This window comes from Eschrichtius robustus, chromosome 3, assembly GCF_028021215.1.
Source record: "Eschrichtius robustus isolate mEscRob2 chromosome 3, mEscRob2.pri, whole genome shotgun sequence".
Classification (NCBI taxonomy): Eukaryota; Metazoa; Chordata; class Mammalia; order Artiodactyla; family Eschrichtiidae; genus Eschrichtius; species Eschrichtius robustus.
This window is the reverse complement of record NC_090826.1, coordinates 82,802,477-82,827,874: the sequence shown is the minus strand read 5'-3', so window position 1 is coordinate 82,827,874 and position 25,398 is coordinate 82,802,477. Positions and strand designations below refer to the sequence as shown.

At 44.6% G+C, this 25,398-nt stretch overlaps 1 protein-coding gene across 2 annotated transcripts in view; it reads left to right on the top strand.

Annotated features, from left to right (window-relative positions):
* The window catches only part of BCAR3 (BCAR3 adaptor protein, NSP family member), a 201,298-nt gene that overhangs the window by 77,468 nt on the left and 98,432 nt on the right, over nt 1-25,398 (top strand). The window contains exons 1-2 of one of the 2 annotated variants that reach the window (XM_068540339.1): nt 8,586-8,728; nt 16,346-16,673. In XM_068540339.1, coding sequence (XP_068396440.1) covers nt 16,357-16,673 — 317 coding nt within the window. In that variant the 5' untranslated portion in view covers nt 8,586-8,728; nt 16,346-16,356. Of the gene's footprint in view, nt 1-8,585; nt 8,729-16,345; nt 16,674-25,398 lie in introns of those variants that run through there. The other variant, XM_068540338.1, reaches the window with a different exon arrangement.

Genomic DNA, 25,398 nt, shown 5'->3' with positions numbered 1-25,398 from the left:
CTGACCCTGGGCTGGGTGGACCCCACCCGGAGGGGTCATCTCTGAGGTGTGGGCAAGGCCATTCCCCACCCTCAGCAACACTGCCCATGAATTGGTGGCACATTTCCCCCCAGTGGTACTGTTACTACCAGACTCTTACCACTTCTCTAGCACTTTCCTTCTGAGAGGCTGCAGTCACCACTTCCCCACCAACTCAGACAGTGGGATTTGTGAAAAGAGGGTGGATGTGGAATTAGAAAGTCTAAATTTCAGTCCTGCCTCTGTTATTTAATTGGCTCAGTGACTTTGGACAAATTCCTGAAACTTAATACCCTCATTCTAAAAATGGAATGGTGCTATTTTACCCCAGAATGATTTCAAAACTCACATAAATATTATTAATTTTGTTTTCTTAACTGGACTGACTGTAGGCAAACCTGTGAAAACAGTGAAGTGTTAATTCAGCACTTTTCGTGTCCTGGGTCTGAGCCAGCTCCCCCCTTATTCCCAAGTCCTCCTTCTGCCCTTACCTTGAAGCACCAGATGCTGCCAGGCAGCCAATCAAGAAAACAGCCAATCAAATTAGCATGCATTAAAGGACTGGTAATTTAATCTTAATAGAGGAAATAGTCTATATTTATCAAGTACTTGCTAAGTGCCTGGCGCTGAACATATCTGTGTAGTTCTCATAACAGTCTCATGAGGTATGCGACGATCATCTCCATTTTACAGATGGGGAAACTGAGCTAGAAGTAAGACACTTGCTAAGAATCACCCAACTAATCAGGAGAAACTGGGATTCAAATGCAGGTGTGTCTGATTCTAAAAGCAGTGCTACTTATTTATTTACATCACCTATTTGAGGCACTATGATCTAGTGATTAAGAGCACGAAGTCTGAGCCATCTGGCGTGGGTTCAAAGCTCAGCACCTTTATATATCTCTGTGTGACCTGGGCAAGGACTGAGTCCGTATCTATAAAAAGGGATAAGAATAGTGCCACCTCACAGGATTATTGTCAGAATTAAATGAGTGAATATACATAAAACTCTTAGAACAGTACCTGGCACATAGTAAGTGCTGTATAAATTATTTTTAATTATGAAAGCAATCAGTGCTCATTGGAAAAAATGCAAACAGTTTAGGATAACATGGAGGGAAAAGCAAAGTCCCCTCTCACTCTCCTGTCAACTTCACCCCTCAGTTTGATGGAAGGAAATTCTTCCAGATGTTTTGTAAACACATAATCCCACACAAATAACAAGTTTGTTATATTTACATTAATGGGGCAGCTTGCTTTTTTCACTTAATAATATTTCACAGATATCTTTCTGTGTCAGGACCTATAGAATTACCTCATTCATATCAGCTGAATAGTATAGGTGTGCTATAATTTAGTCATCCCTCTGCAAACACTTTTTTAAAACTGCAAATAATGCTGCTATAAATATCTTGGTATGTACAGGTGAGTGAGCATTTGTGCAGGACAGATTCCTAGAAGTAGAGGCACTGGGCAAAGGGCACATTTAGAGCCTGTGTTCTGTTAAGTCATCCATTAAGGATTAACATTGTTTTACAAAAAGGAGGATGGCAGAGAGAGGTCAGCGCCTAACACAAAGGAATGAGCAGCTAAAGATAGAGTTTTAAGTGATAAGATTGCTAGGAAGATTTTTTTTTTTAAGATGGTAGGTGTGAGAGTCTTAGCCACATCTCACAAATCATGCTCTTGGGCTGAAGCCCACTCATCTGGAAGGCCAACTTTGCTCTCAAAGATTGAATGAGTACATCCAAGTAAGTGAGGTTTTTCCATCAGCCTGGCTTCTCCTGTATAGGGGAGCTGGTAGGCTTCATGCTCCCTTCATTTGCTCTAACTGTCCAGGTTCCTTCTTCGGCACTAGAACAATGCTGGCAGAGCTCACCTCCACCTGCCCCTGGGCAGTCTGCAGCATCTAAACTGAGCCCTTCCCCACTGTAACTCAAGAGGGCAGCCAGGTGACCATTGCACTAGGTTTCACATACATTTGTTTCTTTGCTCTTCATTTCCATAGTAAAGCATTTCTTCTTCAAAACTTCTCTCCTTTATTTTCACCAGCATCAAGAGTCTGTGCCCCATCTCTCCCTTCTCTGCCTTCCCACAGCACAGGAACCTCTGTTGCAGCCAATCCTTCTCTCTGTACCTGTGCTGTATTCCCCCCAAGGACAGAAGTTCCTGTTGATGTACTCATCTTTATCTCTCTCTGGGCTGGTGATGATTTCCATATGGTAGGGCTCAATGAATTGGTTTTCTAAGTGACATTTTTAATAATAAAAATAATACATGCTTACTGAAGAAAAAAATGGAAAGGGGGAGCTGTGTAAATAAGGAAATTAAAATCACCTGGTATTCCATAATTATCCAGAGGCATTTTAGAGTATTTCCTTCCAACTGTTGCATAAGTTGAGAAGCTAATTAATGCAAAGCTGCTCATCAGATTAAGGAAGTAACTGGGGACAAGGGTCCAGAGTTTGGTTAACAGGTAGTTCAAATGTGCACCTTGTATAGGAAATGAGCCTGTGTTACCAAGAACTCCATCTCTTTTTCACTCACTCACTCATTCATTCAGTAAGTATTTATTGAGGATCTATCGAACTGTAGCCCTCCTACAGTGACTTCTCTAGCCAATATGACAGGGCATTTATAGCCATCATACAAGCCTTTTGGAAGCTGAGTTGACGTCTCTGCTTGGTAGACTGGGATTCCCATGACACCAAGTCCATGGCTAACTCTTCATGGGCCAGGAGCCTAGAGGGTAAGGCTTCAGAAAATACCACAGCATTTGCTGCTCTGGTATATGTCAGAGCTGCCCCTTCTTTGGGTCAGTGATTTACTACATAGTAAACTCAGGGAATTGTCAGTCTCTCTGTCTGTGATTGCTCAGGTTCAGATTTTCTGTTTGGTCTTCATCAGTGATAGCTTAAGCATCTGTTGTTCCTTACTTGTTACCATTTAGAGCTGGGCAAAGCTGAAATTTTAGGAGTTATTCTTCCTTAAAGTGCATGCCCCAGCTACCTGTTAACTAATGATGTTATGGGGTGAGGCTCAACAAATTACTTTGTGGCAGGAGGGGATCAACTCCAGGGTGAGTGCTCCCTGACAAAGCCTCGTGCACTGCCCTGAAGTCATCAACTCCATCTCACTGATTATGTTGTCCTTTCTTATGTCTCTTTGGTTGAAGCAGCCCAGGGTTTTGCTGTCTAAACATTAATGTGGAAGCTAGCTGTAGACTTAAAGAAATCTGAATCCTCAGATTGTTTATAGCACAGCCCACATCCATGGAATTATATTATTTAGCTTATAGGGAGCTTTATGGTGTAGTACAAAGATGAAAGGACAAACCGTCTAGAGGCCTGGAGTTCATTCATTCATTCAGTATATATCTACTGCCTGCCAATCATGTGCGCCAAACTAGGAACAAAGCAAACGCAAAACCAGACTTGGATCTTAGAGACTATAGAGCAACAGATGTTAAACAAAAATAACAGAAATAAATGTGTAATTATGAACTGTGACAAATTCCAGGAAGGAAAGGAGACGGTAAGACACATATAAGCAAGGAATCTGCCCTGTTCTGAGTTTTAGGGAAGGTGGCCCAGAGAATAAGACATATGAGCTGGGACTGGTTATTTAATTTCATGGTGCCTCAGTCTTCTCATCAGTAAGATGGGGATAATACTACCCCCTTTGACTCACAGAGACATTGTGGGAAGAGTGATCATATACATGAAAGGCTTTGAAAAATGCTCGGTGTACCTAAGAGTGAGCATGTTGCTCTCCAGCCCACGGCAGCTGTTCTCTGGCTTCTTCTACATCTGTCATCAAGCCAGGCATTACTCAGGTACTCAGCCTGCAGACCTCTGATCATTTTCCTTCACTCTGCCAGGCAGCTGGGTCAGATAGACCTGGGGTTTGCCTTGGTTCTGCCACTTACATCTAGAGTGAATTTGGGTAAGTTACTTAACTGCTAAAACTCACTTATCTCATTTGTGAAATAGGGGCAATAATAGTACCAGCTCACAGCTTAAAGCTGGTAAAGCACTCAGCATAGTTCTTGGTTGTTGTTACTCCTAAACCAGTTGTAGCTACTGTTATTATCATTGTTATCATTGCTAATTATTAACTCTTGCCATTTATTTCTTGGTAATAACTTTGGTCCTTAACTTCCATTTCCACTGCCCCCAGCCTAGTCAGAGCCCTTGTCATGTGACAATAAGGCTATGGCTATAGCCTTCTAATCAGTGTCCCACCTTGGCTCTCACTTCTCTAGTTCACTCCTTATGGCTTCCGGAATGAGCTTCCTAAAATAACAGGACTTTACAGATATCACTTTTTTTCTTTAATATTATCATTGAGGACATATTTGCAGTTCATACCACAAAGAGCTAAGCTTCCTAATATGGAAGGGGGCCCTAAAAAAATCATAATAAAAAGACCTACAAATAGATAGAAAAACAGAAGTGCAAATTCCAAAAAAGAAAAACAAATAGCTACTCAACATGAAAAGATGAGCAGCCTCACTTATTATGAGAACTGCAAATTTAAATTGCACTAAAATTCATATTTTACTTACCAGATTGGCAAAAGTTCAAAAGTTTAATACCTTCTGAAAAGAATGTGGGGAAATAAACGTTTTCTTATATTGCTGGGGTGTGTAAATTGGTCCAATTCCTATGGATGGCAATTTGGCATTACTTAGCAACATTACAAAGGCATATACCCTTTGACTCAGCAATTTTACCTCTGGAAATTTATCTTACAGATATACTTACACATACCAATGACATATGTTCAAGATTATTCATTACAGTATCATTTGTAATAGGAAAGGATTGGAGACAACCTAACTGTCCGTCAATAGGGCACTAATTGAATAAATTATGGTACATCTCTTCAAAGGAATACCGTGCACTAATATGGGGAAATCTCCAAGATATATTAAGTGAAAAAAATAAGCAAAGTGAAGAACTATGGGTATAGCATGTTACTTTTTGCGTAGGAGTGGGGAATAACACACACACTTAGAGAAATTCTGGCAGGCACACATATTAAAAACAGTTGTTACCTGCGGTGGGAGGGGACTGGCAGATGGGAGAAAGAGTTAAGAGGGGGACTTTTCACTGTATACCATTTAATATATATATAAAAGTGTGTGTGTGTATGTGTATATAATTTGTGAATCATGTGTAATATATGAACCATATTACCTAATCAAAAGCTTATATTAAAAATACTCCTATGGGACTTCCCTGGTGGTGCAGTGGTTAGGAATCCACCTGCCAATGCAGGGGACAGGGGTTGGAGCCCTGCTCCAGGAAGATCCCACATGCCGCAGAGCAACTAAGCCTGCGCGCCACAACTACTGAGCCTGTGCTCTAGAGCCCGCAAGCCACAACTGCTGAGCCCGTGAGCCACAACGACTGAAGCTTGCTCACCTAGAACCCGTGCTCCGCAACAAGAGAAGCCACCGCAATGAGAAGCCTGCACATCGCAATGAAGAGCAGCCCCCGTTCACCACAACTAGAGAAAGCCTGCGCACAGCAACAGAGACCCAACACAGCCAAAAATAAATTAAAAAATTTTTTAATGAAAAAAAAAAACTCCTATTACTCATCCATGAATGTATTGATCACCTACTATGTGCTAGGCACTGGGGATACAAATGTGAAAGTAGTTGTGATGTGGTGGAAAGACCACTGAACTTGAAGTTGAAACATCTGATTCAAATTCTGACTCTGCTTCTCACTAGCTATGGATCTTGGCACATAGTAGGTAAACAACAAATGTTTGTTGAATGAATTTATAGTTGAAATTAATTAATCTTTCTCAGTCTGTTTTCTCCCATATAAATCAGGATAGAGATGCCTCCTACCTCACCCGGGGTATTGTGAAGACAAATAATAGGATGTGTTATCAGTTCCAGTAATAGTTAATGAGAACTGTTATATGCTAGGCACTTTCACATCTATTCTTTCCTTGACTTCTAACATTTATTTACTCACTCACTCATGAGGAAATAGAGGGACTGAGAGGGATAGTGACTTGTGCAAGGCCTCTCTGGGTGTAAGTTGTCTTCTAGTCTTTATTGCTACCTCGCCATGGTGCGCCACTCAGTAGAAACTTTACCCATAGTAGGTGCTCAGGGAATTTTGAAAATCAAGAAAAACCAAAGTTTTACCACTGCTCTTAATGACACTTCAGAGCAACAGAAAGTCAGTAAATGTCTTTCTAATAATTCAGTTTAGAAATGTACCAGCTGGTCTGTTTGACATTCACTGCACTAAATACTTTGGGAAGATCGAACAAAAGTTAAAAGTTTATGCTTCTAGGGACTTGCCTGTGGTCCAGTGGTTAAGACTTCACCTTCCAATGCAGGGGGTGAGGGTTCGATCCCTGGTTGGGGAGCTAAAATCCCACATGCCTTGGGGCCAAAAAACCAGCACATAAAACAGAAGCAATATTGTAACAAATTCAATAAAGACTTTAAAAATGTTCCACATCAAAAAAATCTTACAAAAAAAGTTTATGCTTCTAATGAGGCAGGAAAGATAAAGACAAACCCACAAAAACACCCATAAGGAAAAGGCAGAAACTGATTCTTGAGAATGCTGCACTTAGAATCTTGCAGCCTTGCCAATGGTTCTTTCTTAGGGGAATGAAAAGGATACAAAATATACCAACGTGGCACAATTTAAAAAATATTTTAATTGGAGTAAAACATATGTACAGAGCAGTGCACAAACCAATCAATTTTTATAAAATGAGGGATAGTTATTTTTTATTAAATAGGACACATCTATGTAACCAGAACCTGGATCAAGAAATAGAATATTACCAGCACCTAGAGACTCTTCTGGGTTCCCTTTCCATCACTACACACCCCTCAAGATAACCACTATCTTCACCTCTAACATCATAGATATGTTCTGGCTGTTTTTGAAGTTTACATATATCCATTTGTGTCTAGTTTCTTTCACTCAACGTCATATTCATGAGAGTCATGCATCTTGTTGAGTGTAGACATAGTCCATTCATTCTTACAGTATTCTACACAGTTTCTCTCTCTTCTGTTAATGGACATCTGGGTTGTTTCTTTTGGGCTGTTATAAAGAGAGATGCTATAAGCATTTTTGAACATGTCTTTTGGTGAATATGTGTATATATCTTTGTTGGGTATATAACTAGGGATGGAATCGGTAGGTCACAGACTATAAGTTAATATAGTAGAAAATGCCAAATAGGTTTCTAAAGTGTTATACAAAATTCTCTAATTTTAGCTATTCTGGTGGGTGTGAAGGGAGATCACATTGCAAGTTCAACTTGCATTTCTGGGATAGTTAATAAGTTGAGAACCTTTTCATATGTTTTTTGACTTTTTGAGAAATGCCTGTTTATCCCCTCTTGAAAAATGCCTGTTGAAATATTCTGCCTATTTTCAATTAGGTTTTTCTGCCTTTTTCTTGCTGATTTGTGAGTGTCCTTTATATATTCTATATAAGTCCTTTTTTTGGATATGTGTGTTGCAATTATCTTGTCTCACTCTGTGGCTTGCTTTTTCACTAATGGTGTCTTAGAATGAACAGGAGTTCTTAATTGTAATGTTATCCAATGATCAGTTTTTTTCCTTTATGTTAGTGCTGTATATGTTTAAGAAGTCTTTGCCTACCTTAAGGTCATGAAGATGTTTTTTGATATTTACTTTGGATGGTTTTATTGTTTTACCTTATACAGTTAGAGTTAAAATCCTTCTGGAATAGATTTTTTGGTATGGTATAAGGTAGAGGTCAAGATTCTTCTTTTTTCTCCATGTGGGTGTTCAGTTGATCCAGCATCATTTACTGAAAAGACAGACCACCCTTTCCCCAGTGCATCACATCAGTATCTTGAATGTAAATCAAGTGACCATATACTATAGGTCTGTTTCTGGTCTCTCTATTCTATCGTCTATCCTTGCTGCCAATTACTATTTCTACAGCTTTATAATAGGTCTTTATATCTGGTAGTGTAAGTCCTCCACCAGGCTCCAATTTTTTACCCCACCAAGCCATCTAGTACTGGAGTGCCACTTCCACCCCCCACTTGGCTTTCAATATGTCCAGGTGGGTGTGATTGATTTGCTTGTTCCCATGGCTTGGTCATCTGTGGTTACCTGGTCTTTATCCCATCAAACCCCTTTAAACTGAAAGCCAGCCAGGTGTCTGCAGACAAGCAAAGCAGATCTGCTGGGTAATGAAATAACGCGGGGAGGGGAGAGGAGTGGATTAGGTGGGGTGGTCTCTCGTGAGGCGTACAGTGAGGAAGTGGTCGATCTACACTTGAGGACTGGCTTCTCGGGAGGTACGAGGAGAGCCAAACTCTAAAATCCGGGCAGAGGAGGGCAAGGCGAGGTCAGCGCATGTAAATGTCGCGGGGGGCTCTGCAAGGCTGCGCGAATAGGCTCGCCGGGGTGGGGCCGGGAAGCCGCAAATCACCAGTTGAGGGACGGAGTGCGCGCCGCCGGCCTAGAGCCGCGCCTGCAGCTGCCGCGGCCGGGGCTGGGGCTTGGGCGGGAGCGGAGCCGCAAACGCCGGGCGCACAGGCGAGCGGCGCGCGGGCTTCTCGGCTGGCGCGCCCCACCGATCATGAGCGGCTCCTGCTCCGGGAGCAGCCGCGGCGCAGAGCAGACCGTGCCGCGCCTCTGAGCCCCAGCCGGAGAGCCCGGGCGCCGCGCGGGGAGGTGAGTCTCCGTCGCGTGTCCCGCGGGCGTGCGGCTCCTCTCGGGGCGCCTCGGCCTCCCCCTCCCCTTGCAGGACGGACTGGGAAGTTTGTTGGCGAACTTCAGGCTATGGGGAAAGTAGAACCGGCGCACCCCACCCCCATCCGAGTTGGCGATTGGGGGCTGGAGTGGCTGAATGGGGGACCGGGCTGCTCCCTTAGGGGCCTCTGAACCGGCTGGGATTCCCCAGGAGGGGCCCGCGGCGGGAGGCGAGAAGCGACGTGCGGCGAGCATCTCTGCTCTTTGCTCTTGAGCGGCATCTTTCCAGGCGCTGGGCTCTCCGACCCCCTGCGCATCCAGCCGCGCCTCCTGGTCCCGTCTCTCTCTGCCCCAGAAGCCGGTGGGGGTCGAGGGATGCGAGGGCCGGGGAGGGGGAAGCCCTGGGCTTGGAGGAGGCGAGTTTCTCCACTAATCTCTTGGAAAGTTTGCAGAGAAAGCGAAGGAGCCCGCCCCGCAACTGTTGACATCTCCCTCCCTCGCTCCCTTTGTTGAGAAAGAATGAATAGTTGGTTGTGTCGCTCCCACTGCGTCGGAGAGGGGAGGGAAGGGGAGGTGAAGGCTGGGAAACAAGGGACGGTGGGCGCAACAGGCAGGCGGTTCCGGTCTCAGCCCGTCTTTCCTTACCCGCTAAGGCTGCGTCCACTTTAAAAGTTTGATCAGGTGTAGACACTCGTCGGGGAGAAGTCAAGTGGGCTCCAAAGCAGCTGACGAGCCGGCGTGTTTCGTGGAGTAACAACAGTGGGTCGTGGCTGGGGGTTGGGGGAGTGGAAAACTCTGGTTTTGGTTTTAACTCACTTGAAGCAACGTGCGAAGGTGAAAGATTGCTCGCGTAACCTCATGTCTGCTTTCACCTAAAGCCATTCGCTGAGATAGAAAGTAGAGCCATGCATTCAGAGATTCTTTTAAACCTTGACCCTTATATACCAAGGCTACACTGATCTCTCCAAGGAAAACACATCGGCGGAGGGAAGGTCAGTTTGAGGGCGGATAATCTCCCTGCTTGTTGCCAAGGAGTGAAGCGAGATCCGGGAGGAAGGGGGAGGCCTCGGTGCTGGGGGCCGGGCTCAGAGAGTCCCAAGTGGCAAGGGGCTGCCCAGTTAATAAAGGGGGGAAGCCACAGGCCAAGCAGTTGTATGTGAGTGTGCAAGGGGACGTATGGAATATAACGTAAACAACTTCCCATGCCAATGGCTCCCTCATTCCCTGACTCCAACTTTCCCTAAACTGCCTCTGAGAAGCGTGACATTTCCAGAATGACTAACCAAGATCTCAATCTCCTATTCATATAGAAAGGACTGCTTGTCAAATGGATGCTAATCTTAAGACCCTTATCATGTAGATCCTGTGCTGTGTTGCTTGAAATACAATCCATGGAAGAATTATTCATACTTCAATCATTTGGCTAGACTTCATAATTTACTTCAAAATAAAGGGATACTCTTAATTCCTAAACCCAAGCAAAACTTCATGCTTAGCGGATAAGCCAATTTTATATGTGTGGTTTTTCCATCTCCTCTTCCTGTCTGCCTCTGCAGAGAAGATATAAAACTACAGATCTGGATTGTAAATTCTCTGTCATGGTCATAATGGGGCAGTGAAAAGGTTACGTTTCCAGAGTTTAAAATATGATAGAAAGTTCTTAAAGCCCACATCAGATGACCATCTGTGAATTTAACTTGAAAATATCTCATTTCAGAAGTAAAATAGAAAAAAAAAAAAAGAAGTAAAATAGAAAAATTCAAACAAGTGGGCTTCTTATCTCTGTCTCGACTTGCGTGTGATCATCAGTTTCTTCGAGACATCTTTATAAAGCAAGTGAGTCAGTCCTGCTGTTCACAAGCATTTCAGAGTACAGCCGCTGACCGGGGTCAGGAAGGTAGCACATAGGTTGGGAGTGTGTCAGGCTCACTCTCATCCCTATCAAGATTTCAGCTCTTTGAACGTTCACATGGGTCTCGTATTTTCATATCAAGATGTAGAGTCTTTGACCTTTGTATATATTTCAAGATCTTTTATTAGACTGAATCAGGACACTGTTTACCTGCACAGTAGAGAGAGGTGAAGTCGGATGGCCAAAGTCTTACCTGGGCTTTTATTTAAAGATGGCATATGAGCTCACTTAGTGTGCCTGTGTATCTATGCCCACATCCTACTTGGTTTGCTGTTGTTACGTCTATTGCTCTAGGTTAAAACATTTCCCTCCTCACCCTTCCTGGTTGCAGTCTTCCCCAGAAGCAGTGACTTCATTTGTGAACTCTCTTTGTGATAGGGAGACAATTACAAGCAAGACAGACATGGTCCCTGCCCTGCCTAGAGGAGACCTGCTATTTTTTGAATGCTTGCTGTATGTCAAGGGCTTACAGACACAATCACATTTACTTTTCACAACAACTCCATGAAATAGGTATTGTTAACCCATTTTTACAAATGAGAAACTGACTGTCAGAGAGGTTGAGTCACTTGTCCCAGGCCACACAGTAAGACATTGGCACAGTAGGGATTTGAACTTGTGTCTTACTTCAAAGCCTAGGTTCTGAGTCACACCATGTTTGATTTTAAAAAAATTAAATAGTACATAAGAAGTACATAATGACTAGGAACATCAAGACAGAAACATCCCCAAGTGGAGAAAACATGGGAGCCAAACACTCGAGACTTGAATTTAGTCTCCACTGTGCTCTTCCAACCACATGTTCCCACCTCAAGACCTTCACATTTGCCGAATCCCCTGCCTGGAACTCCATTCGATCCTCTCTTACTGGTTCCTTCTCTTTTTTCAGGTCTCACGTCATTGTTACCTCTTCAGAGAGGTCTTCCCAGACCACTGTAGTATAAAATAGCCCTCCATCCCCAACAAGTGTATTCTATCATGTCATCCTGTTTCATGTTCTTTAAGGTACTTACGACTGGGATATTATCTAGTTTGTTGTCTGTGTTGGTTGGACTTCCCCATCACAGTGTAGGCTCAATGAGATCAGGACCTCATCTAGGTTTTTATATCCTCAGCTTTAGTACATTGTAAACTCTTGGAGACTATATATTGAGTGAATGAACGTTTATTTTCCTTATCTGGAAAAAGAGAGGGGCTTGATTCTCTGAGATTCCATCTACATATCACATGCTGAGATTCTGCCTAGTGGTCAAATGGGGTTGTGGCTCCTCTGTCAGAATGGAAAGTACGTACCTTGAACCTAGATTCCATGCACTTCCACCCCTGGATTTCCCCCAGGTTCCTGGAGTCTAGAAAAAAATAAAAGTAAACTCAGGTAGGAAACAGAGCAACCAACAGACTGCAAATGAGTTTCTTCCACCTATAATTCTCCCTTCCATTCCCTGCCCCGCTTTAGTTTTTTTGTTGTTGTTGGTTGTTTGTTTAAAGTTAGGTCTCTGGCCAGCGCCCACCTCCCCCATCGTTGGATCGATTCAAGCTTGACATAGGGCCCAGGCTGGAGCCAGTCTTTCCAAGTGACTAGACACAGGGCAAGGCTGTACTTTAATGGGAAAGAGTCCCAAGTTAGAGGCAGCAAGTTGTAGAGGAGAGCCTGGCCTGTGTATTTCCAATTTAACTGCAGCTGAGAAATTTAACTGTAACTCTGGAAACTTCAGCTTGGATGATCTTCTCCCTCTGGTAATTAAACCCTACTTCACATCCTTCAGGTCAGCAGCCCTTCCTCCGGGAAGCCTTTCCTGGCTGCTAGATTAAACTAGGCCCCCAGTCCCCACTCTGCGCGCTCCCACGGCACTGGGAATCACCAACAAGTATGGTCATTACTTACTGTCTGCTTCCTCTGCAGGGTAGGAACCTCGTGAGGATAGTCGTTTGACACCATCTCCAACACCCACACAGTCCCCGCCACCCAGGAGGCCCTCCTTAAATGTGTGTTGAATGAAGAATGAGGGAATGCTTCTGTTGCCTGAGTGATGCTTTCTCATTGTTATTCTATTCTGTTACCCAGAAACTAATCTGGGTGCCAGTTGCTCTGTACCAAAGAAACTCGCTTACCTGGTGGTTCTCAAACTTGGCTCCACACTGAACAATACTAGGGGAGCTTTAACAAGACTGATGCCAGGGTCCTACCCACCGAGACTGTAATTTTGTTGGTCTGGCTCACGGCTTGGGTGTCGGGATTTTAAAAGCTTCTCCGAGGACTCTTAATGTGCAGCCAGGTTGAGAGGCGCCGATTTAAGTTTTCAGAATTTATCCCTTGCGTTGGTCCTTATAGGCTTGAAGCAGCCCAGGTGAGAGAGGGTAAGGATATAATTCATGGATATTGTATGGTTCCTGACAGTTTAAGAGGTACTTTCACAACTGTTATCACAGCTGATAATAACAAGCTGAGGGATCTACTCACTGGTTTAAATATTCCCTTGATGTTGATGACTCTTAAAAATCGACATCCTGTCCTGGCCCCTAACTGCACATACCAGTATCTAGCCTGCTAGACCGAACTGCCCTACTGGTGCCTCACACTCAGCAGCCCCAGTGGTGAGCTTGTTACCCTCTCGCCTGCCCACAGGGGTTCCCTCTTGTGCTACTCAGTGCGTTACAGCATAGCCCTGTCCTCCCTTGGCTGTGGCCTCCTTCCTCCCAGCCAGAGGCCTCGAGCTCCTAGCCCCTCGCTCTGCCCTTCCTTTCCCTTCCCGTGGCCACTGCCCCAGGTCAGAGTCCTCCATCACTCCTTGCTGGCTTGTTGCTGACTGACCTCCCCACCTCCCTTCTCTCCCTCCAGAATGACCGGAGCTCCCTACCCAGGCACAGACTGGATTCCGTGCCACCCTTCCCGAGCTTCCCTAACACTGACAGTCAGGTTCAGACACCTCAACACAGCCTTCAAGACTTCATGATCTGGTCCTAAGCTGTGCTTCTTCCAGGAAATGCTTCTCAACTTGACTCAAGCCACACCGCGTGACTCAGTTTCCTGAGCCTGTAGGGGCACTTCCCTGCCCTTATGCATCTGCTGTTGTCACATCCTCTTGGAGGGCTTCTCCCTACAATTTTCAGCCTTTCAAAATCCTTCATCTCCAGTGATGCCCTCTCTGAGATCCTCCTTGAGCCCTTTTGTCAAAATTAATTATTCTTCACTCCAGCATGTTAAGGGTCCCATTGATGAATTATATTACAGTTGACCCTTGAACAACACAGGTTTGAACTGCATGGGTCCACTTATACACAGATATTTTTCAATAGTAAATACTACAGTACATGGTCCGTGGTTGGTTGAATCTGTGGATATGGGGGAACCGTGGATATGCAGGGCTGACTATAAGTTATATGCAGATTAGCCCCTCATTGTTCAGGTGTCAACTGTATTGTCTCTTTGAGTTCATAGTCAGGGATTGAGGCTTATGCATCTTTGTTTCTCTGAGTCTCTTATCTGGAGTAGGCACTTAAATGTTTGTTGAATTGAAAGTAGGAAGGGCAGGTGTTAACATCCCTTGAGAATACACTGAGGTGAGGATAGCTTGCTGAAGGGCATTCTGAAGCACTTCGGCTCAATCTTGAAACAGATAGACCTTGGATAAGCAGAGAGGAAACAGGCTACTGGAGACACTGGAGCCAGGGTAACTCTGGTCCGTTGTCCTAGCCTGGAGGTAGATGTGACCAACACTGTGGGCCTTTGTACACGAAGAGGTTCTGTGGGGAGCTTTGGGCCTCGCCACCAGGTTCTTGGGAATGATCCAGGCCTGTCTATAAAGAAGGAAGGTGCTGATTGCTCGGACAGGTGAGAGTTCATAGCTATGAATGTGTGCGCGAAGGGTGAGGGAATCCTCGTCGGCTTACGTCACCTGTGGTCAGGCCGGGAGGTCCGGGGAGTTTGGTTTCTTTTTTAAAAACGATGATTAACATTGAACAAGTGCTGACAGTGTGCCAGGTACTGGCCAGGCCTGGGAGGGGCCCACGTGGGGACTCAGTCCATTGTCTGCACCTGCTGGGAGGCAGGCCTTCTGTGTGGTCCCAGATAGACACAGAGCAGACAGGCCTCAGAATTACCAGGCTTGGCAAAGAGCTGAGGACAGGGTTCAGATTATATGCCTTGCATGGAGGGTCTCCTTCCACCCAGCTGCCAGCACTCGGGTGTCTGTCTCTGTTGTAGGAACAGTGGATTGTGTGTGTGTGTGTGTGTGTGTGTGTGTGTGTGTGTGTGTGTGTGTGTGCGCGCGTTGTCATTTGTTTCCTTTGCATACCCTGCTGTCTTTGTCCTGGTTCCACCTCTTACTCTACCAGCTTCTGGAGGGCTGTGTTCTTCTTGGTTGTCTCCAAGCCACATCCCAAGTCCCCGGTTCCTTTGTGGAACTGTCTCTGCGGTGGTGCTAGTGAGTGATGATTTTCACTCAGCATCGTTCCCTTTGCAGTGGAAAGGGTGGTCTGTGAGGAATGGGGGCTGCAAGGCTTGAGAAGAGACCACAGTGCAAAGAGATGATCTCCTCACCAGGCTCGGGGAAGACCAGCACTTTGGGCTTAGCTATGCAGCTGTGATCTCTAGACCAGTCTGATACCATGACTAGTGGTGCAGATTCTGGATCCTTATGTCTCCTGGGACTAGCCCGAATTTTTATTCAGTCTTGTGTTTCTTTATCTCTATATATTGGCCTTTAAAATGTCATATAATTTGGCTTAGATCAAAACCATAGTTTGTTTTTTAGGAGGCAGAGGTGCAAACACTGCTCAGGGTGAACATTTCTGCTACCGGTCATAGCTGCGAACAATTGTCGGGGCTGCTTTTGCACACAGCATTTTCCTTTGCTTTCCATGATCCGTGCCCCCCAACCCTATTTTCTCTTCCTTCTCCACCCTTCCCACTCTTCCCTGACTATAGAGGCACCCATGTACATTGCTCAACCCTGCTGGCGGCAAGCAGGTCCCTGACCCCTCTGGGGGACGGTTGTACATGGAGGTTCCCCCCCACCCCCGCAGTGGCTTTCCTCTCCCGCTGAGCCCCTGATGTATGGAGGAGTAGCCCACCTCCTGACCCCTGACCCTGGCCGTCTTCGTCAATTAGCGAACGTTGATTTATTTATAAGCAGCAGGTCTTTGACAGAAAGGATCTGTCCTCTCTCTCTGGGTAGCACAACTGAGGGGCTGGTCTGGCACTGAAGGCGTTCTAGCAGCTAAGGAATTCCAGTCATCTTCACCTGTTCTTATCGTTTACAGGGTGGTGGGAATGCGTGAGCTAATTATCTAACATATTTGAACGTTTTCTCAAATGCATTTCTTACTGAAACCTTGAGTCTTTCCTCAGTATTCTTTTTTGTTAGTCATGCTTTTCCATCGGCTTCAGTCATCTGAAGTAATAAAGTGGCTCATGTGCCTCTAAAGTCTCTGAAATGTATTTGCCCTTTTCCATTGGCGGATCTGCTGCCAACCCAGGAGAATTCTTCTGTAGGATGAAAAAAGGAGATGAGTAAACTGCCCATCGTATTAAATTTCATGAGTGATGCCACTCAGTGTTTGTCCTTTAACACTCTGTGAACATTTTCTTTTGTTATGTGGTCTATTTCCATTTCCTTTTGTAAGTGGGAAATCAGTTCTGGTGCTTTTCTTAGATTTATACCTTCACTCTTTTCTTCCCCACTTAGAGTTGAGAATCATGGCTGCGGGAAAGTTTGCAAGCCTTCCTAGAAACATGCCAGTGAATCACCAGTTCCCCCTGGCCTCATCCATGGACCTCCTGAGCAGCAAGTCACCTCTCGCTGAGCATCGCACAGATGCCTATCAAGACGTGTCTATACACGGCACCCTTCCACGGAAGAAGAAAGGCCCTCCTCCCGTAAGGTCCTGTGATAACTTCAGTCACATGGGGACCCTCCCCCATTCCAAATCCCCACGGCAGCACTCACCTCTGAGCCAGGACGTCATCCAGGAGCACCCACTGCAAGACTGGAAAGGCAAAACCTTCACCTTCAGGTAGCTTCTTTAATTTCATTAGTGAAAATGATTTGTTTTAAAGGGCTTTTTTTTTTTTTTTAAGTCTTTTTTTAGGAAAAATGTCATATATGCATAAAGTAGAGAAGATAGGTTCATTAACTCCTGTGGACCCATCACCCAGCTTCAACAGTTATCAACTCATGTCCAGGCCTGCTTTGTCTGTACTCTCACCCACTTTCCTTCCTCTGGTATTATTTTGAAGCAAATCTCAGACCTCATTTTATCTGTAAGTATTTTGGTATGTGTCTTTCAAAGACAAGGACTCTTATTTTAAAAAACATAATAACCACAATATAAAAAACTGTAACATGAAAAGATGCTCAACATCACTAATCATTAGAGAAATGAAAATCAAAACTACAATGAGGTATTACCTCACACCGGTCAGAATGGCCATTATCAAAAAATCTAGAAACAATAAATGCTGGAAAGGGTGTGGCGAAAAGGGAACCCTCCTACACTGTTGGTGGGAATGTAAATTGATACAACCACTATGGAGAACAGTATGGAGGTTCCTTAAAAAACTAAAAACAGAACTACCATATGACCCAGCAATCCCATTACTGGGCATATACCCCGAGAAAACCATGATTCAAAAAGACACGTGCACCCCAATATTCATTGCAGCGCTATTTACAATAGCCAGGTCATGGAAGCAACCTAAATGCCCATGGACAGATGAATGGATAAAGAAGATGTGGTACATATATACAGTGGAATATTACTCAGCCATAAAAAGAAACAAAATTGAGTTATTTGTAGTGAGGTGGATGGACCTAGAGTCTGTCATACAGAGTGAAGTAAGTCAGAAAGAGAAAAACAAATACCGTATGCTAACACATATATATGGAATCTAAAAAAAAAAAGAAAAAAAATGGTACTGATGAACCTAGTGGCAGGGCAGGAATAAAGATGTAGATATAGAGAGTGGACTTGAGGACATGGAGGGGGGCGGGGCAGGGCGGGGAAGCTGGGGCAAAGTGAGAGACACATATTCACTACCAAATGCTAGTGGGAAGCAGCAGCGTAGCACAGGGAGATCAGCTCGGTACTTTGCGATGACCTAGAGAGGTGGGGTGGGAGGGTGAGAGGAAGGCTCACGGGGGAGGGGATATGGGGATGTATGTGTGCATGTGGCTGATTCACTTTGTTGTACGACAGAGACTAACACAGTATTGTGAAGCAATTATACTCCAATAAAGATCTATTTAAAAATACCTAACATCTAAAAAAAGAACCATTTCTTAATATCTTCCAGTATTTGAGAGTATTTTGAAGGCCAACTTCCTATAGCATTAAGTCCCTCAAAAGGAACCACAGCATTTTTTTTATCATAGCATCAGATTATGAACTACATCCATCCAATTCTTATTTTTCTTTTTTATATTTTCAAAGAATTTATTACCCTTGACTTTTGCATAAGTCATGGCCTTTATTTTCCTAGCTCTAGACAATATTATCATTAACCAGGACTTCTTATACACATGTTATCACTTTTATGACCCATTGTAATGAAAAATATGAGACACAAGTGAAATAAGATGCAAAATAAATTCCAGCCCAGTTCACAAAATGAGCCGCCAGACATTCATTCAGCCTTACGTTTCTATAGCAACAAGCAGCAGCAGTTCCATAGCACCAGCATGTTACAGAACCTGCAGCCAGTCTAGGCACTGCAATTCACGTTCTCTATGTATTTAATTACATCCAGTTTGCAATATGAAAACCAACTGTAGGTGAAATGCCTGTGTATGTAAGTTGCTATGGAAATATGGAGAGGGAAATGTTTAATTCCTTCTTGGAGGGAAATTGAAGTTCAGGGAAGGTTTCACATTTGATCTGTGTTTTAAGTAAAGAGAAGGTGTCTGCAGGTGTTGAAGAGGGGGAGGCACCTCCAGGTCAGGATGCAGTGTGAACAAAGCCAGGAAACACTGCTGCGAAAGCCCGGAGAACAGAAATTAAACTGCATGGTTGAAATAGGGTTTTTTGAAAGTGAGTCTTCAAAATCGTTTAAAACACTGCAAATGTATATCCATCTCACTGTGTAGAACTAGTATATCTTATTTCCTCAGAACAGAGGCTGTTGCTCCTCAGTCACTTCTCAATGACATATTTAGATGATTTCACTCCAGTTAATCTGCATTCATTTTCTTCCCATTAGACACTTTCCCCCTTTATAAAAATGACCATAACTCACAAAAGGCACTGGTCCATCGAGTTCTATAGAGATGCCGGGATGTCTATTAATCAGGAGCTGCCTGTCCTGGTGTAGGCGGCCCCCACTATCCAGAGCTTTCCTGTGAAACCTTCCCTAAGCTGAAACGGTGTGAAATGTAGAAACAATTACCTTAGGACACATCTTGCTAACAGATGCACAAGATGAATGGAGATAAAGCCCAGGTGCTCACAGACAGTTCAAAGCTAGGGCAGCTTGATGCTGAGACACTGAGTGTAGTTCCAGAGAAGGAGCTTGGTGGTGCCACTCTTGCTGCTGCTCTGGGTGCACACTGCATCTGTCACAGCTTCCTGAAAACAGACACTGAACACTGTTTTCACTTTTCACCTTTTTTCACAAAAGCAAAAATCCTCTTCAGATTTCTTTTGATTACTGAAATCAGGTACTAACGTAGGTCTTTTCCTAAAAGCTAAGCGATGTAAAGCAAACTTTTGAAAAGCAGGGATACCTGTATTTAGTTGTCAACATGCTGAAATAAAATTGTGTATGGATGTATCATCGGGTCAGCTTCAGGATACTTTAGAACAAGAATTGATTTCTCCTTCTATCCACCAGGGACCTGGGTAAATAAGCCTCGTTGTAAAGGCTTCTTCTCTGCATCTATAATGGGCCTGGTTGTGACCCTGCTTTTTAGAGCTGGTTTAGAAACTCTGCACCCCTTTTCCTGTTGAGGAAGACCAGCAACCCGTGATGCTATCGGGTAAAGCAGGGGATGGTTTCTTCTGCTGTATCTCCTGGTGTCTCTCTTTTTGTCCTACCCTGTAGCAAGGAAAGCCATTTTGATCCTAGCTCATTTATTTGTTCCATGCCTATATATTAAGCACCTGTGTTAATTAGAGTACATTGATTTTATAAGTACCATTGCTTCACCAGGAAAATTCTGCCGATTTCCTCTGTGTATCTTAGCTGAAGTGCTGGTCTGACATAGTAGACATTCTAGCTGTCAAATCATTGCCCTCTTACAGGGTGGGGAAATACGTGAACTAACAGGATAACAAGGGAACATCAGAAACAGTGTCATTCCAGAGCTAACATTGTAGTGAGGGACCCACATAATAAATACAAGTAAATAAACAAGACAGTTGCAGATTATAGTCAGTGATGTAGAGGAACTAGAGTGATACACTAGAGATTTATTGGGGTTGTATCTTTTTTTATAGGGTGGACAGGTATCTGAGGAGAAGAACTCTCTGGGCCTAGGGAGAACAAGTGCAAAGAACCGGGGGTGGGAACAAGTTTGGCATGTTTGAAAAACCCAAAACAAGCTGGGGTGACCTGCAGCTGGAGTGTAGCACGTTGAGAGGCGAATAGTACACATGCTGGGAAAGAGCTAGGCAGGCAAGAGTTCAGAATTATTTTTAGTTGTGTAACTGCAGTATTACAAGAAGAAAATAAGTGGAGGCCCAGATATTCTCCGGAGAAAGCATTGGAGAGTCTGCAAGCTTTCTGACATCAAACCACAGTGTTCCCCAGCGTGTTCTGGGGGTCAGAAGGTTCTGCTCTGCGGAGTCTCGCCGGGTGGCCTGCTGATGACAGGTGCATGTGGAGATGCATGCCTGTGCACGGTAATGTTAATGTCGCATCACTGGCACCTAACACTCTGGGATGCAGAAGCAGAGCCATCACCGCTCCCTCTTAGGAAGGTTATGAGGTAGCAAAGAAACATAACTTCTGGCTAGCCAAAATTAAGCACAAATGCCAGGCTGTACTATGTGGAGTCAGAACCAGCTGTTACCTGGCTTCCTGTGGCCACTTTTTATTCATTAAGTTAAACTCTATATTGAGCTAGGTATCCATGGCGTACCACACAGAGACGGTTCACAAACTCATTCCCTGAAGTTCTAAGGTCTAGGCTGGGTGTCTGCTCTTACCAGGGGAAACTCCCAGGGGCCGAGGGTGGTAATGGAGTCACCCTTTCTAGCTTGAGGACGTTCTCGATAAACACCCAAGGCCCAAACTGTCAACCTGCCAGCAGTTCAAAGCTTTTTAACTTGAAAACTGACTTGGACATAGATCAGATCTCAGTAAAAGATCTTATCGGAGGTGGACACAAGTCGTGAGTTTCAAGTCCAGGCTGTGGAAGACTTAACAAGCACTGCTGGTTTAGGTTTGTTTCTGATTCAGAATTACGTTCGTCCAAATTCACATCTTTTTTCCTTAACTTAAAATATTGTTGAAGGTCAGTACAGAAGTAACAAATGCACATCCTTCAAGATGAGGCTGAGTGAGAAGGCGAGTGGCTCTGTGTCAAAGGATCATAAAGTCCTCTTCCCCTGCTCCGCAGTCTTGTTAATGTGTTTTATTTACCTGGCACATTTAAAAAATATCCTAAAAAAAAAAAAAAAAAAAATATCCTGAGATGTTCCCAGTTTTGAGGAGTTCAAAGTACCGTATATTCTTTTTTTTTTTTTAAATCCTTTTAAGTATTCCTAATAAGATTATGAGCTGCCTCACTTATTCTTTGGAACAATCCACAGTGTCAACAAGTAACATTTGTGAATGTGAAAAGCTGGGGACAAGATATATGAATGAGAACCTGAGGCTCCAGAGCGCAGAGTGTGACTAAGGTGCTGGGCAGAACTACTGTGAGAGAGAAGCAGCATTTCTGTTCCTAACTCAGCTCTGACAGCCCAGTGGAGCTGTGAAAACACCACCCACCCACCGCCCCAGCTCACTCACCACTGCAAGCTGAGAGCCACATGTGTTTTAAAGTTAAGAGTTTTGGATCCCTGAGTCTAGGGACCTAAGACTAGTTAGGTCTACCTTTAACAAGATTATTGATTTTTTTAAAAATTCATTCATTCATTCATTTTTGGCTGCGTTGGGTCGTCGTTGCTGTGCACAGGCTTTCTCTAGTCGCAGCAAGCGGGGGCTACTCTTCATTGCGGTGCGTGGGCTTCCCATTGTGGTGGCTTCTCTTGTTGCAGAGCACGGGCTCTAGGCGCGACGGCTTCAGTAGTTGTGGCACATGGGCTCAGTAGTTGTGGCGCACGGGCTTAGTTGCTCCGCGGCATGTGGGATCTTCCCAGACCAGGACTCGAACCCGTGTCCCCTGCATTGGCAGGCGGATTCTTAACCACTGCACCAATAATTCCCAAGATTATTGGTTTTTTCTTTCTTTCTTTTTTTTTTGGCTTGTTTCAGGTAAACTCTTTTGGCCTGACTTGTTTCTTTTCATAGTGCATTAGGGGTTAACTTCAGCTAAGAGTGACTTGCCCAGATGTCAAGTCTGCAAGCCTTCCATTCCATCACATTTGGTGTTGGCATGATGATGGTGGAGCCATCTTGGAGGACCCCACCCACTCTTCATATGGACCCGCCTACACTCAGAGGGAAGCCCTTCAGACGGCACCTCCTTGCCTTGTGAAATACTATGATAAGTTGCAAGTTCGCTGTTTTCCCAACAAACATGTTTGCCTTGTTAGTCATTAAAAAGTCACCTTTATTATGATTGAATATTAATTGAATATCCAACCTGTGGGAGGCCCCAGGGAAAGCAGAGGAAGTCTCCCCTTTGACCTAAAAATTTGCATTATTAAGCTGTCATATAAACATATGTCATAGCCACATGAATTATTACCTCTTAACATTTTATAGTTTTAAAATATCTTAAAGGATATGTTCATAAATTGTCTTGTTTGAACATCATAACCTGTGTGAGGGACAGCAGATTTCATCGTTATTAGCAGCAGCATGTTGTCATCATTACAGTTGAGAAAATGGTTCAGGGATATTGAAGCACCTAGGATTAGACCCTAGTGGGTGACTGAGCTGGGATTAGGACCTGGAAACTACTGTAGGGACTTCCCCAGACACTGCGCTCTATAGCCTCCTGAGAAGGCTGGCCCTGCCGTGGGCATCCTCTGAGCTATCTTCTTGCATGGAAAGCTTCGGTCCCCAGGGTCTGACTGCAGCATCTCAGACACACCCCCTTGAGGAGGATAGAGCCTTGGCTGCCAAGAGTAGGCAGAAGGCAGGCCTGGAAGGGGAGTTAGTCTCCTCGTTCTGAGACCTATATCTCTTGGCTTTGTTGTTGTCTTGGCTGCCCTTGGATGTACTTGTGGTTTTGAAAGGTAGCCAAAGCAAGAAGCCCGGAGCTCTTAAACGTGCTGCTTGATGTCACAGAAGAAGCCTTTGTTCTGCAAGCAGAGCAAGGCTTCTCTGAGAGGTCTGCAGACGGGATTTCCTCTTGACATTAGCATTGTTTGGCTGGTGTCCCTTTGATTCATCTATCTTCAAGGATGAATTTTTATTTCAATCTTGGACCTTCCTCGGGCTGAGAGGGGACCAGTTCCTGTTGTGAGAGGTCTGTGTTGCCAGGGTAGCTGCAGGATCAGCACTTGGAGTCCACTGTGGGTCCTTTTCCTGCCTGTGGGTACATGGAGGCACGCATTCCTGGGAACAGCTGCTGAGAGCCTAATTCCTTCTGCCCCTTGTGCTGTGGGAGCGTGTGGCTGGACAATGTGGTGTTTCATTAATGTGCATGAGTGGAGCTGACTGACTAGTCACAAGTGTTTTAACTGATGGGGGCCACAAAGTCTGCAGAATTATCCCAAGTTAAAATCCGGTATCCTTTCCCAGGCAGTAAGTAACCTACCATGTCACGGTGTCAGCTCTTCAAAGTTAAAGAAAAAGTGTAAGGCACAGGATCTGTGCAGACCCTTCTCTAAACACTGTTTTAAAGACCTAACTCTGGGCTGTGTTGGTTCCCCCATCTGAAAAATTGTTTTGTGTGTTCCCCTTCAGAACCACCAAGTTCTATAACTATTGCTTTCTCCTTAGCAAAGCAAGATGTTCCCCCAGACATGCAAATAAATCACCCTTTAGCTCAAAGTTAATCAGAAGGATCTGCAGTGTGAAGATCCACACACAAACATCTGCACATTATTTATACGTGGGCATGTCTACTGTCTGCAAACTGGAAGCTTTTTGTGCACAGAGGACAAGTTGGGTTTAGAGTTGAAAAAAATTTATTTAATAGACTAATAGATTCTATTTAATAGAAGGTACATTTATTGAGTTAGCAGAATGACCGTGGCTTAACAGCCAAGAATGTCTCCAGAAAGTAATAGCCCATGCATTGAATTTTTATTTTTAAATTTTCAAGTTGAGTTTTACTAACATTTTGAAATGCCACTTGGTGTTTGAGCGCAGCTGTTGTGGATGTAGGTTAGTGAATTCCGAGGAATGGTGCACATCCAGGCTCTGGTGGCCCCTGGTGTGCTGAGGCCAGGAGCAGCTGGGTCAGAGGTGAGCTCAGCCCTGCTGGGCATCTTGTACCGGCCCAGGGTTGGGGGAGCCCAGAGAATGGGAAATGCCTGCAGGTCCACCAGCTGCCTGACAGTAGTCCTAAATCCTCTACTCACAGGGATGATTTCAGCCCTAAAGGCTGGGATCTGTGCATTCTCAGCTGTTCTGGGAAAAACGAAAGGACATTTTTTTTTAACTGATTGCAAACCGCAACCAAGAGAATGATCAGAGAATTACACAAAGCTGTCCTTGTTGAGTGGAGCTGTTCAATATCTCCTCTTTCCCCCAACCCCTCACACCCCACCCCAACTGACTTGCTTTAAATCCTTTTTTTTCTGGCCTCCTGCATGCTGTTTGAGAAAAGTCAGGTTTTTTCAGTCTTCTGAAAGTCAGAAACTATGAGTTTTTCACGCCCCTCAGTATAGGTTAAAGCATATTGTAAACAGAAGACGCTCTGCAGTTACAGACTACTCATGTTCTTATCACATGTGGATTTGGGAGCCATCCCAGCCTGGCGAGAGATGGGAGCTGGAGAAGTTATAGTTACTCTCGTTGATTGGAAGGAGATGCCTTCCTGGGGCCTGGACTGGAGCCACAGGAGTGATAAGCCCTCAGGCCACGGCCACCCTGCTGTTCACAGCTTTGTAATGCTGTCACCACGCAGTCTGTCTCTAAGAGACTAGCTGCAGGATTGCATGCAGAATTTCAAGCTCTCTCTCCTTTGAGGCCCCAAACACAAGCGCTGAGGGTATTCCTGTTTACGGATTGTGCTGTTATTGACAAATTACAGAAGGCTGAGAAACCTTCCACGTTGACCCAGCCTTTATGCAGAGGACTGTCCGTGGTTCCAGAATCACTTGCAAACATAGTAAGAGGCAAGAGGTGAGAACACGAGTCACATAAGTGAGAGGTCTCAGTTCAGATGCCTGTTTATCCACTACTAGGTGTGTGAACTAGGGCAAGTTCTAAACTATAAAATGAGGGTGAAAATAATCCCCTCTGAGGAGTGCTGTGAAGATTCACTGGTCACTAAACTTGAAGGCTCCACCGAACGTCAGCACTCTGACTTTCACTCTTGAGCCTGGTACCGCCTTCTGGGGGGTCTGGGTGGAGCAGGTCACGTCCTTGCTCTCAGCTTCCACCTGATCATAGCTGTTTATTCTTCTCCTGCCAACTCTGCTGTGTGACGCCTGGCCCTGAAGGCCACTGGTACTTTTG